This window comes from Patiria miniata, unplaced genomic scaffold (genome assembly GCF_015706575.1).
Source record: "Patiria miniata isolate m_02_andy unplaced genomic scaffold, ASM1570657v1 HiC_scaffold_13, whole genome shotgun sequence".
NCBI classification, from domain to species: domain Eukaryota; kingdom Metazoa; phylum Echinodermata; class Asteroidea; order Valvatida; family Asterinidae; genus Patiria; species Patiria miniata.
The window spans coordinates 5481965-5493904 of NW_024037051.1; the positions used below are offsets into that span (position 1 = coordinate 5481965).

Consider the following 11940-nt stretch of genomic DNA (forward strand, 5'->3'; position numbering starts at 1 on the left):
CACTTTAGGCACTCTCCTGAAGGTCAGAGCGTACTGACCGGAACGTCGAGTTTATACCTCTGGTTCTTTTCAGAACCATTCTCTTAGTTGAGAAATTATTCGCACATGGTGTTTCCGCAAACCTTTCATTATTGAGTTACTGTGCCTGGTAAGACCAACGTCAACCGACTGCAAATGTGCATGTGGCTTACGGTCTTCACGCACAGTCTATATAACATGTAGGCCTACTGGTGGGTCACATTATGAGTCTTCACTGTATGCCGTACGGTATAATTCTGTTATAAGAGACAACAATTTTCACGCGACGCAGGTAAGTTTAGGCACAAGAAAGTGGACACAGTTGCCAAATCAGATATAATTTTTTTTTCGGGTCGGTTGGTCTCTGGTCGGTTCGAGTCAGTTTTGCTTAAATTTGGGTCGGGTCGGATTTGGGGAGTTCAGATCGGTTTCGGTTATGATTCGGTTTATATTTGAATGTTTTGGGTCGGTTTGGCCTGGTCAACTGCACAACATTGCATTTGCGATTTTTCAGGTCGGGTCTGGTCGGTTATGCCATCTTGTGAAAAACCCCAAATAAACTGAAATAAACTGAAATCAATCAAAACAGTTGGGACAATTCACGCGGTCCATGTCCTATTCCCCCCCCCCCCCCCCCCCCCCCCCCCCCCCCCCCCCCCCCCCCCCGGGATAGGACATGGACAAAGTAGTCCCCTTGTCTTCGCCTCGTGATCTATAAGCAGTTTTTGAATTTCCAATACCTAGGAAATAAACTTGACTATCTACCTTCAAACCATTTTATATTTGTGTATGCTCTTATTCGTACAGTGCTGTGTGGCTTCTTCAACATATTCAGCGTTCGCTTAACGACCACCGTGCAGAACGTCTTCACTGTGTTCAAGATGCTAGCGTTGACCATTATCATAGTTATGGGTTGTGTGCAGCTGTTCAGAGGTAAGTTCAATGAACCCATCATGTGACAAAACAAATACACTTTTCTATGGTGCGGTTGGAGTGCAGCATTTAAAATTATTTGAATTATGCAATTGTTCTATATATACACATGTCCATGGAATGGATATCTCAGGAAGCTTAAAAAGTACTGTATATAGATATGGATATCTCAGGAAGCTAAAAAAGCACTGTAGTCATGAGGATTGTTTTGAGGACTGAAATAAATCTGAAAGGGTCATACAATGGATTTTCTGAGGAACGTATTCTGTGCAACTCTCGTCCTCTTGTATAAAAATGTATGAAAACTATATGACATCCTTTTTTGGTTAATTTTATTGAAAAGTGCACTTCTTTAAACTTTTTAATTTTCCATGCGTTTCTGAACAATTGAGGGCGCTGTTTCTGCGATGTCATTTCAGGAAACACTTTTCAGTTTAGGGAGTTTGTGTTCAAAATGTGAACCCAAATATTTACTCATGGAAAACATTTGTGAGAAAAGTTTGTTCATTGGCTTAATACTGCGATGTATTGGCACAACGAATTACCAGAGGATAGAAAAAGCAAAACATCAAAAATTCTGGCAACTTGTGGTGAAATAGCAACTTTGAGATTTCTGCCTGAAATGACACTTTCGCTCATGAATATGTAAACATTAGCATAACAACCAAAAAGGCACTAAATTACCCTTGAAAATGGCAAAACGAATAGTAAAAACAAGGTTAAATGGGACACAAAGGTGCATTTTCAAGGATTGCATTAAACAAATTGTTTTTTACCTTTATTTGCATGATTGACAAATATTCTCGGTTTTTGTTTTTTATGAAAGGGGAAACGGCAAGTTTTGAAAATTCATTTGAAGGAACAACATACACTGGGCTTGGTAATGCTCTGTATTCTGGTTTGTTCTCATATGCAGGCTGGTAAGTTCATGCTAAGGTTTGATATAATGATTGTAGACATTTTTTTTTTTAAGTTTAATGTTGTAATTTGTTAGTCTATAGAAGTTACTCATTCAAAAATCTTTGTTAAAGGGAATATACAACATTTGCAAACATCAAAAAATAAAACTACCAAGTTTTTACGAAATACTTTATTAGGATGTTGGTAAATGACAGTATAAAGCATCCTGTAAAATTATGGCACCTGGTGTCAAGTCATTTTCAAGAAAATAGTATTTTTGTATACATTTCCAACGGTGGTCGGCCAACCACCGTTGGAAAACCTAACTTTTTTTCAACTACTGATCCAGATTTACCATTTTTTTAAGTCAAAATTTTGTTTGCTATTGGTTACATGTTCATGAACGGGTGCAGGCAGGCTAGACTGGTTCCCTCACCTTACAATTTTCCGGCATCTATAAATATTGATCTATTTCATCTTTAGTGGAGCCAGGGAACCAGACTGCTTGAACATTTTTGATATTCTTGGTTTTTCCAGCATTTTCAAACACAAAACTTCAAATATGTTAGTGTAACAATATTTGTTCTATTATACTAACCCCTCAAATAGTTCAATTCTGAAAATTACAGCAAAAGCCAATGATGAACATTCCCTTTAAGGAAATACGTTAATGACAGACAAATTAGATATTTTTTTGGCACTTTCAATTTTTCGTTCCATCAGATTTTAATTATTCTTAAGCTGAATGAAGGAACTTTATTGCCATATTTACTTTCCAAAATGTTTGAGTTGAACTTATATTTTTCTCTTTAGGGTTTTCTTTATATTAATGTTGCATGTATTCATTTCCTCAGTCACAGAGATGAAAAAATTTGCTTGTTTTCCTAAAGCTTTCAAATTGGATTAATTATTCATTTAAACCAAGTTTTATGCTGCATTCGCCAGTTGCACTTACCTGGTTTCTTTCTGTGTTACACAGGTACAACTTGAACAACGTTGTTGAGGAACTGCGAAATCCATACAAGTAAGTTCCGAAATTCTATGGACTGCTTTATAGTTGATGTGATTGGTGGGTGCACACAGTGATTTATGGTTAGAGGAAGACATGAACTGGAATATGTAACTATGTATAAAACCTGTGTTGGGACATGACATATTAAACTACATGAAAGCTTTGGGGAAAAAAAGGCCCTGACACCAATTAGTACATTTCAAACTCAACCCAGAATACAAATTTTGGAGGTAGACTTGAATTCTGTGCTTTCAAATTGTTCAGATATCTGTATTCTTGGGTACTGTAATTTCATTGGTCTATAGGATGGCCATGTGTCTGGACAATAAAAATGCATGTCACACACTGAGGATGATATCGCATTGCGTTCATTGCGCGCATTACGCGCGATAAAGGAACCTGCCGGCGCGCTATAGTTTTGCGCAATGAGAACTGCAAAGTCAAACGCTCAGTCTCATGTCCAGCAGAACATCAAAACCTTCAGTTATCAAAGGTTACATCGCAGTGATTTAATTTATTTCTCACACAGTAAGTTACAACCATTTATCTTTTTTGATTTATGGGCATGATATAACAAAACAATTGTTGACTGCTATAATGTGGGATATGCCCTTTTTAACCACGTCGGGGCGCATGCGCCCCACGTATGTTAAAAATGTGAATATCCCTTATCACAGCAGTCAACAATTGCTAAATGTCATATCTACAGGAATCTACCTCGTGCTATCTACATCACCATGGCCATTGTGACTGTCTTCTACGTACTGGCCAACGTTGCCTACTTCACGGCCATGTCGCCTACGGAACTACTGGCGTCTGATGCTGTTGCTGTGGTAAGGCATTGATTGGATGAAATGCTGTACCTCACAGTTGATGCACTGTATGACTGCCAATACTGACCCATCCAAAGGCCTCAAACTCTGCTTCTTTAGTACTTATTGAAGTAAATGCTGATGGTGATCAGAAAAGCAGTATACAATTACACAATTTTGACCAGATATTGGACACTTGTGCCCTTAAGCAAGGCACTTAACCATTATTGCTTCGTCCATCGGATGGGACGTAAAGCCGGAGGTCCCGTGTGTTGTGTAATGCAATGCACGTAAAAGAACCCAAACACTTATCGCTAAGAGAAGGGGTTTGCCCTGTGTTTCTGGCCTCCTAGTTATACTCCCTTGTGGAATTCCTACAGGAGAAGAACCAACCAAGTACATGTACCAAGTAAAATGGGCTTTTGCTTTGAGGTCCCCAAAATTTCTTTGCTTCAAATGTTATTACATGTACATGCATGGACGATACAAATTTGTTTAGCATTAGAAAAGTACAGCATTTCGACTCCTCCCCCTCTTTGTGTCAATAAAAATGTAGCAGTCAATCCATGAATACTAAAAATACTAGCACTCTCATTTGGCAAAACGCATGTAGAGAGTCTGAAGGTATAGTAAATACTCTACTCAGTGGTCTTTATCTCATATCACTTGGACACCCCAGTCCAGAGATAAAGCTAATTCAATTAAATGACTTGAACTCCAAGTTTGGCCACTTTTCAGATTATCTGGTATCTAATGAAAGGCATTCACATACCAAGAAGGTGTGTGAATGCCTTTCATTAGATACCAGCTAATCTGAAATGTGGCCCAAACAGATTTTGAGAGTTTTTACATAAACTTAGCTTTGCCGTAACTTTTAAACAAAAGGTCCAAATCACACAGAACAAAAATCCTGTCAAGGGTGAAGAAACACTCAATCATATCATAGTAATTTTTTTTTACCCCCCCCCCCCCAAAACCAAAAAAAATGATTTAATTTCCTCAGAAAAAAAGTTATTTGACTGCTACATATTTTTTTGAGACACGCTGTATTACTACTTACAAGAGACAATCAGTTAAAGATATAGTCCATCATTTGTAATTTGTGCACTTTGTTCATTTGAAGCAACAAAAGTGTTCAAAATCTAATGAAGGATACTGAACAACTAACTTGATGAAGTTTCAGCTAAACTTCAGCTGTATATTCCGAGAAAAACAGCATTCTAGGATCTCAATTTCAAATCAAAAGGTAACTGAATCGTGGTTTGAATTGTTTTGAATTGCTGCTATACGCGATGTCGCGCACTGATCCGACGAATTATAGCAACCACGCGCGCGTGTGCGTCGTGCCAATGCTTGCGCACGCTTCGCCGAATAACAAAACGAACTACTAATTTAAATTTTCCTACGGTGCGTCTTAAGACGCACTTTTGGAAAGGCCTTCTTTCGTTGATTACTTCAAAATGACAGCTTCCCAGAAAGAATATTTCACAGGGAGTTTAGTTCCCTTACTATCTTTCAACCAAGTTTGTTTTTCAACAATAATTACACCAGTTACTTTTCGGATGGCTGCAAATGATGGACTATAGCTTTAATATACGGGTACTAGTATTTTTATAAAGTTAACTCCGAAATGTTACACGTAGCTGATTATACCGTCATGTCCGTGCAACAAGGTCGGATCTCCTAAAATGGGCCGTACGTGAAACGCAAGTTTCAGAATGTTAAAAGGTCGTATCTTACTTAAAATAACCCGGATGTACACACAGAGTCAATGGACGTCGAGATACGACCTTGTTGCACGAGCTATTTGCGCGAGATACGACTTTGTTGCAGAACGGAGTTACGACCTAGTGGTTGATTTGTGACGTACCTTACGCCTGCGCACTGATAGCAACGTGCGAACATCTCTAGTCAAACGCTGGTCAAAATGTCATCGCAAAACTTCTGGATCCTGGCTCTCTGCTAGCGTTATGAATGCGCGCAGCTATTGGTTACCAGCGAAGCAACCAACCCCAGTAGGCTGGTTCCAAATAGTCGACTAGCGTAGTCAACCACCGTTGACTAGACAGAGTTCGGGCAAACGTTAGTTAACCATTGGTCAACTATAGTCCTTGCGCGAACTTCACCCTTGTTGCACTGACACAACGATATTAAACAACCACTCCTTGGGAAAAGAAATTGTGAATGTTTCGCAGGCAGACTGGTTTGTCAATATATACATGACGTTTTTCTTGGCAATTGTTCCCCCTCGTTGCTAAATAATATCCTACCAGAATTACGGCATCAAGCTCCTAGGAGTAATTGCATGGATAATGCCGGTATCGGTGGCCATGTCAACACACGGCTCCAATAACGGCAACTTCCTTGCATTTTCAAGGTACAAATTACTCATCACATAAGGGTCTGAAGTACTTCATTTTTTTTGTCAATTCAGCATGTCTTATAGCTTGTTATCACACCAGAGGACTAAACATGTCGTCTGATCGCTTTTATTGCTTTCGTTTGAAAGTTGTCCTTGAGACTTTTTGAAAATCTGCATGTGCAGAGGGAATTTCCCAAGTTTTGTGGCAATCAAATTAAAATAAACAGATCTTCCAACTCCACCAGGTAATTTTGCAGTATTTTGCAGGATTTTAGGGAAGTGGAGCCCATCCACTATAAGTTCAAAAGTTTAAATACAAAGAATATGTAATTTTAACAGCGGAGGATTTTGGAGGAATTATATGTATTACTTGCAAATAAAGAAAGGGACTTATTAGGCTGGTCCATAAAGTTGTCAAGTAAAGTCTGTCACGCTCCAATGTGGCCCATCAGGCCGGCATTTATCTCCGGTTTCAGTAGCATGAAACCACTGAGAATATTTCTACTCCCCCTGGATGGGATGCTAATCCATCAGAGGTTACTCCATAGCTAATGCTGGTACCCATTTATACTCCTGGGTGGAGAGAGGCAAGTGGGGGTGAAGTGGCTTGCCCAAGAAAACAGCACGTGGCCAGCAGCTGGATTTGAACCCCTGACCCTCTGATCATGAGTCATGAACCCTAACCACTAGGCCACACTCCCCATACTTCACGCAAAAGCAAAAGCAACAATTGCAACTTTCATTGTGGCGTTCGCTGTTACCAAAACAAATTCGCTTCGTACTGAAATTCACGTAAAGTATGTGGACTGACCTTAGGATTTCATAAGTTTGTTGAGGATTTCAAAAGTTCGTGTCGACCAGAAACACAAGTTTTCTCTGCACATACCCATCCAGACCAACATTAACAGAAATGGACAACGATAGGGCCGAACATTTTGTTTTTCCAAAACCATTTCAGGGAATTATTACATCGCAGCATGTTTCACTTGCATTACTTATTTTCCCCAATCATTTATTTTTTTTTCCATTCAGACATTTGGTATCAAGTTGCTTGGGGTTGTTGCATGGTGTATGCCGATTTTCGTCGCCATGTCGACGTTTGGTTCAAACAATGGAAGTCTGCTTGGCCTTTCTAGGTAATTATTACATGTATAATGTTAACTATCATATATCAACATCCACTTGTTTTTTGTTTGTTTTTGTATTTGACATTGGTTATATTTTTTTCCCCCTCATTTACAATCATGATCTCCATTAATTTGCCCTTTTCAGATTTACTCTGTTACGGTAGGTCTCAATCGCACTTATTTTGTTGATTGTTGAAAACTCTTAAACAGTTCGCGCTGGAGGCCATGATAACATGCACTGGCTGCTTTTGTACCCAGGCACGGCCGACGGATTAAGACGTCAAGATTGCCTCGACTCACTCCGGGCGACGTCTAAACATGCTAATCCCTCGTGCTTTTTGTACACACACACAAAGTCTGTGAAGTCTGTGGAGTCGGACCGTTTGTTGATCATGAATTGGCTGTTGTGCACGGCCTATTGTTGTACAATTTACGCTCCAGTGCACACCCCGGAGTATAGAAACATATGAGGTTTCGGCAAGAAATATCGTACAAATACTGTTGAAATGACTCATTGCGAATCAGTATTCGTGGTGTTTGGCTGGTTATCAGAAGTTGGCTGGGAAATTTTGCCTTGCATACATGTAATATGACTGGATTGCGTCAAATGATTAAGGTTATATTTTCACTTCTACGTCATTCAATTACATCAGCTCTTCTTTCATATTTGTTACTCACTTTGGCATGTACTTATATGAATATGCATATTGCAACATTTGCAGGTACATTGTTTTCGCTGTGAATGTTTCATCCAGTTTTAAAGGGGGATGTTGTTTGTGCAAAGAGGGTTCCACAGTTTTCCAAGATAAATATTTTCCTGTGGTTTTGTTTAACCCTGAACAAGCAAAAATGAAGAAGTACAGTGGGCCCAGACCCTTTGAAGATACTTATAGATTTTGTGCTGTGCAAACTGTCCCATAATACAGCACAGTACACATATACCTACTTTGCACATTTGTGACCTGTTCTGTCAAAATCAGACTTTTCTGGGCATAAGGTCGAAAATGATATTTTTACATTTCGTTAACATATGTTCTTTTTCCTTTTAATAGGTGGTTTAATTTTTGAAACCGGTCATTCCTGGGCAGAGTTATGCTATTTTTAAGTTCATTGTGTCGAAAAGTAGAAAACGGAGAAAATGGCCATGAACGTCACAAAACAGTTATTTCTTTAACTGAAATACCTTATCAAAATCATCAAAAATAGTACATGTGGAGTTCAAATTAGGGTTTCAAACTTTAATAATATATTTTAGACATGTTCAGGATTACAAATATGCAAAAATTTGAAAATCGATAAAAATCACCCCAACAGCATTTTTTGGCCCTATCTCAATTTCAACCTCTGCCCAGAAGCGTCTGCTTTGACAGAACAGGTCACATTTATGGTTGCAGCTTGGCAGCCACATGTTTCATTGCAAGATTCTGTGGTCTTGATAAGAGGACTGGAAAAAGTGTTCCAAGTGTAATACTGGAGTTTACTGCATTCTGTAGCTTCCCCTCTATGCTGTTATTCATTTACATATATTTGGATTAGTCATGGTTTTGTGCATGATTTGGGGTTTGTGTATGTCGTGTAGTCACTCCTGCTTTTGATATTACCACAGAATGTTCTTTGTGGGGGCAAGAGACAGACAGTTGCCAAATTTCCTTGCCATGATTGACATCAAGAGGAAAACACCAATGCCCGCCTTGCTGCTTGTGGTGAGTGACAAGAAGACATGAGAGGATATCACAGAAATGAAGACATACGTGTACATGACCTGTCAGGACGAAAATGAACCTGTATTCGTTAATTGCCATTTTTCGGTTTTTTCGGATACCGAAAAATCCTCTATACAAGGTGGATAAAAAAAACCCGAAACCGACATTTTATTGCTAATTGAATTGCTTTGAATTCTCCAGACCAAAGACACTGTTGCTAATCACATGACTCGGGGCAAGCTCTTGCATATATACATAAGAGACACTCGGCACCAATACATTGTTCACAATGGTGAGAATGGCACAACGACACCAGACCATTCTGGAGCGGGGGATGCTAGCACTTCCCCTGACTCACATGATATAGTAACAGTCTCTTTGGTCGGGAGAATGCAAAGTTAAGCGTTCCAGCTTTCATTCAAATTTAACTCGCAAATGGCTTATTGTTGTGTACCTTGATGTTTCACACAATGTATCTGATAGATGTAGTCCACTTGAGATATACACATACAGCAATCTTCAGTTTCCATTTGTTCTTGTTATTTCTCCCCCTTTGGGATCTAGACATTCCTGACGTGTGTGTACGTGTTTGCCAGGGACGTATACACACTCATCAACTACTTCAACTTTGTACTGTGGACCTCTGCCGGGGCTATCTCAGCTGGGCTAGTCTATTTGCGCTGGAAGCAACCAGACATGCCAAGGCCGTACAAGGTAATTACGTTGCTTCGTCTTCTTTCCATTTCACCCTATCTCTAGTTTGGCCTTATTTACAGCTTCTTCCTATTTGCTAGAGGGTTCAAATGAACCCCCGTTTACTGGTGCGAGTTCCATATGAACGGGTATATTGTTCTCATGCTCGAACTTCAGGAACAGTCTACGGTCATAAGGTCATGCAGTCATACAGAATTTAGGACTGGTTAGTGTCATGGCCTAGCGGTTAAGAGCGGTTAAGAGCACCGACTCATGCTCTGGTGTTTCAGAGGCAACAGTGGAGTGGGTTCGAGCCCGGGCCCGCACACTTGTGCCCTTGAGCAAGGCACTTAACCATTATTGCGGATGGGACGTTAAGCCGGAGGTCCCGTGTGTTGTATTTAGGCCTAACGCACGTAAAAGAACCCAGTAACACTTATCGCTAAGAGAAGGGGTTTGCCCCGGTGTTTCTGGCCTCCTAGTTATACATGTTATACTCCCTTGTGGAAGTCCTTAGGAGAAGAACCAACCAAGTACCAACCAAGTCTCGTAAAACTTTGTTTAGGGGATACAACAAAGTAAAGAATGCGTGGTGTTATTTTGTCTCGGGCCTATTGGGTTGGCCCCTTAGACCAACTATCCCGTTGATTTACATGTATCAACTTCTTACAAGCCTAATTTTATTTACACTTTACAATTTTTTCCTTTTTTTCCCCCTTATCGTTGATGACAGATTAACATCTGCCTTCCCATCTTCTTCACCTTGGCCTCCGCTGCTCTGGTGATCCTAGGCACTGTCTCAGCTCCCATGGACACCCTGATAGGCATAGCCATCACGCTCACCGGCATTCCCTTCTACTTTATCTTGGTCAGACCGGCCAAGATACCAGCTATCCTCCACAAAGTTGACGGTAGGTGCAAAAGGACTGTTCCTGATGTGGCTACAAGCCCCACATACACACATTGCACATGGTCAACATGAAAGAAGCCAAGCGCAAGTGCACAATAAGCTCTGGCCTGGTTTGGGAATGCCCCAATTCATATGCAAAATAGACGCGCATGCGAATTGATGAAAACAAAGCCAGTCTTCTGAAAACTTTTGGCAAGAGTGCATTTATATGACCATGGCGTGGCATTTGGTCAATTTTTGGTCAAATATTTTTGGCCAATTTTCGGGGACAGACAGACAGACAGACAGACCGACCAACCAACTACCAAGTGACATATAGAGGTTCCTGCCAGAGCTTGAAAAAGCCTGTACATATCTCAAGTCTCTCATGATCAGGTTTGACAGGTTTTGAACATTCATAAAAAATCTACCTTTGTATTTCGAGTTTATGTGAGTACATGTACGGCTGTACACCCTTTCCTGCTCTACTTGTCTATTTCAATCCGAGGGAGAATTTGAGGAGGAATTGGAAGTGGTACAAAGAAAACCAAGGTCTCCGAAATTCTCAAATTTAAAAAAAAAAAACCTGGTTTATTCATAAAGGTAATAAAGATTAACTGGAGCAAATCTGCAGTCAAGTGTAAAACCGTATTGTTCAATTTGTCTTAAAGCCAGTGCCGTTGAACAACTGTAATATTCTTGTCATTGTCCCTTTTTGGTCTCCAGTTGCCGTCACTCATTGGTGCCAGAAGCTGTTCTTAGTGACCAGCGAGGAGGGGAAGAAGGCAAAAAACAAGGCAACCAGTGGGGATTCGACCAACGAAGATAAAGAGTTATGAAACAATATGGAGTGGAAAATGTCACGCACAAATCCAAAATGGAACCACTGGATCACCACATATCGGCTGGGTTGGTTCGACAAGTATTCCAGGAAACTGCATGCTTGTTGCATGGTTTTATAATGTATTTGGACATTGTCCTGAAAAAAAAACACATCCAAAAAGTAACTGGCGTAATTATTGTTGAAAAACATACTTGGTTGAAAGATAGTAAGGGAACTAAAGTCCCTGTGAAATTATTCTTTCTGGCAAGCTGTCATTTTGAAGTAATCAACGAAAGAAGGCCTTTCCTACGGTGCGTCTTAAGACGCACCGTAGGAAAATTTAAATTAGTAGTTCGTTCTGTTATTCGGCGAAGCGCGCGCAAGCATTGGCACGATGCACACGCGCGCGCGGTTGCTATAATTCGTCGGATCAGTGTGTGACATCGCGTAGCTGCAATCCGCTCAGTGAGAATGTGTTTCGGACGCTGAATTCAGGCCCAATTCAAAACATGATTCAGCAACTTTTGATTTGAAATTGAGATCCTAGAATGCTGTTTTTCTCGGAATATACAGCTAAAGCTGAGCTGAAACTTCATCAGGTTAGTTGTTCAGTATCCTTCAATAGATTTTGAACACTTTTGTTGCTTCAAACGAACAAAATGCACAAA

The 11940-nt window shown here is 40.2% G+C and overlaps 1 protein-coding gene across 2 annotated transcripts in view; it reads left to right on the forward strand.

The window, feature by feature from the left end:
• LOC119720866 (Y+L amino acid transporter 2-like) overlaps nt 1-11440 on the forward strand; it is a 30603-nt gene extending 19163 nt beyond the window's left edge. For both annotated transcript variants that reach the window (XM_038190741.1, XM_038190735.1), the window contains exons 4-12: nt 826-951; nt 1778-1871; nt 2831-2875; nt 3573-3696; nt 7070-7173; nt 8771-8867; nt 9432-9581; nt 10294-10471; nt 11176-11440. In XM_038190741.1, coding sequence (XP_038046669.1) covers nt 826-951; nt 1778-1871; nt 2831-2875; nt 3573-3696; nt 7070-7173; nt 8771-8867; nt 9432-9581; nt 10294-10471; nt 11176-11288 — 1031 coding nt within the window. In that variant the 3' untranslated portion in view covers nt 11289-11440. The remainder of the gene's footprint in view (nt 1-825; nt 952-1777; nt 1872-2830; nt 2876-3572; nt 3697-7069; nt 7174-8770; nt 8868-9431; nt 9582-10293; nt 10472-11175) is intronic.
• The last annotated feature ends 500 nt before the right edge of the window (nt 11441-11940 follow it).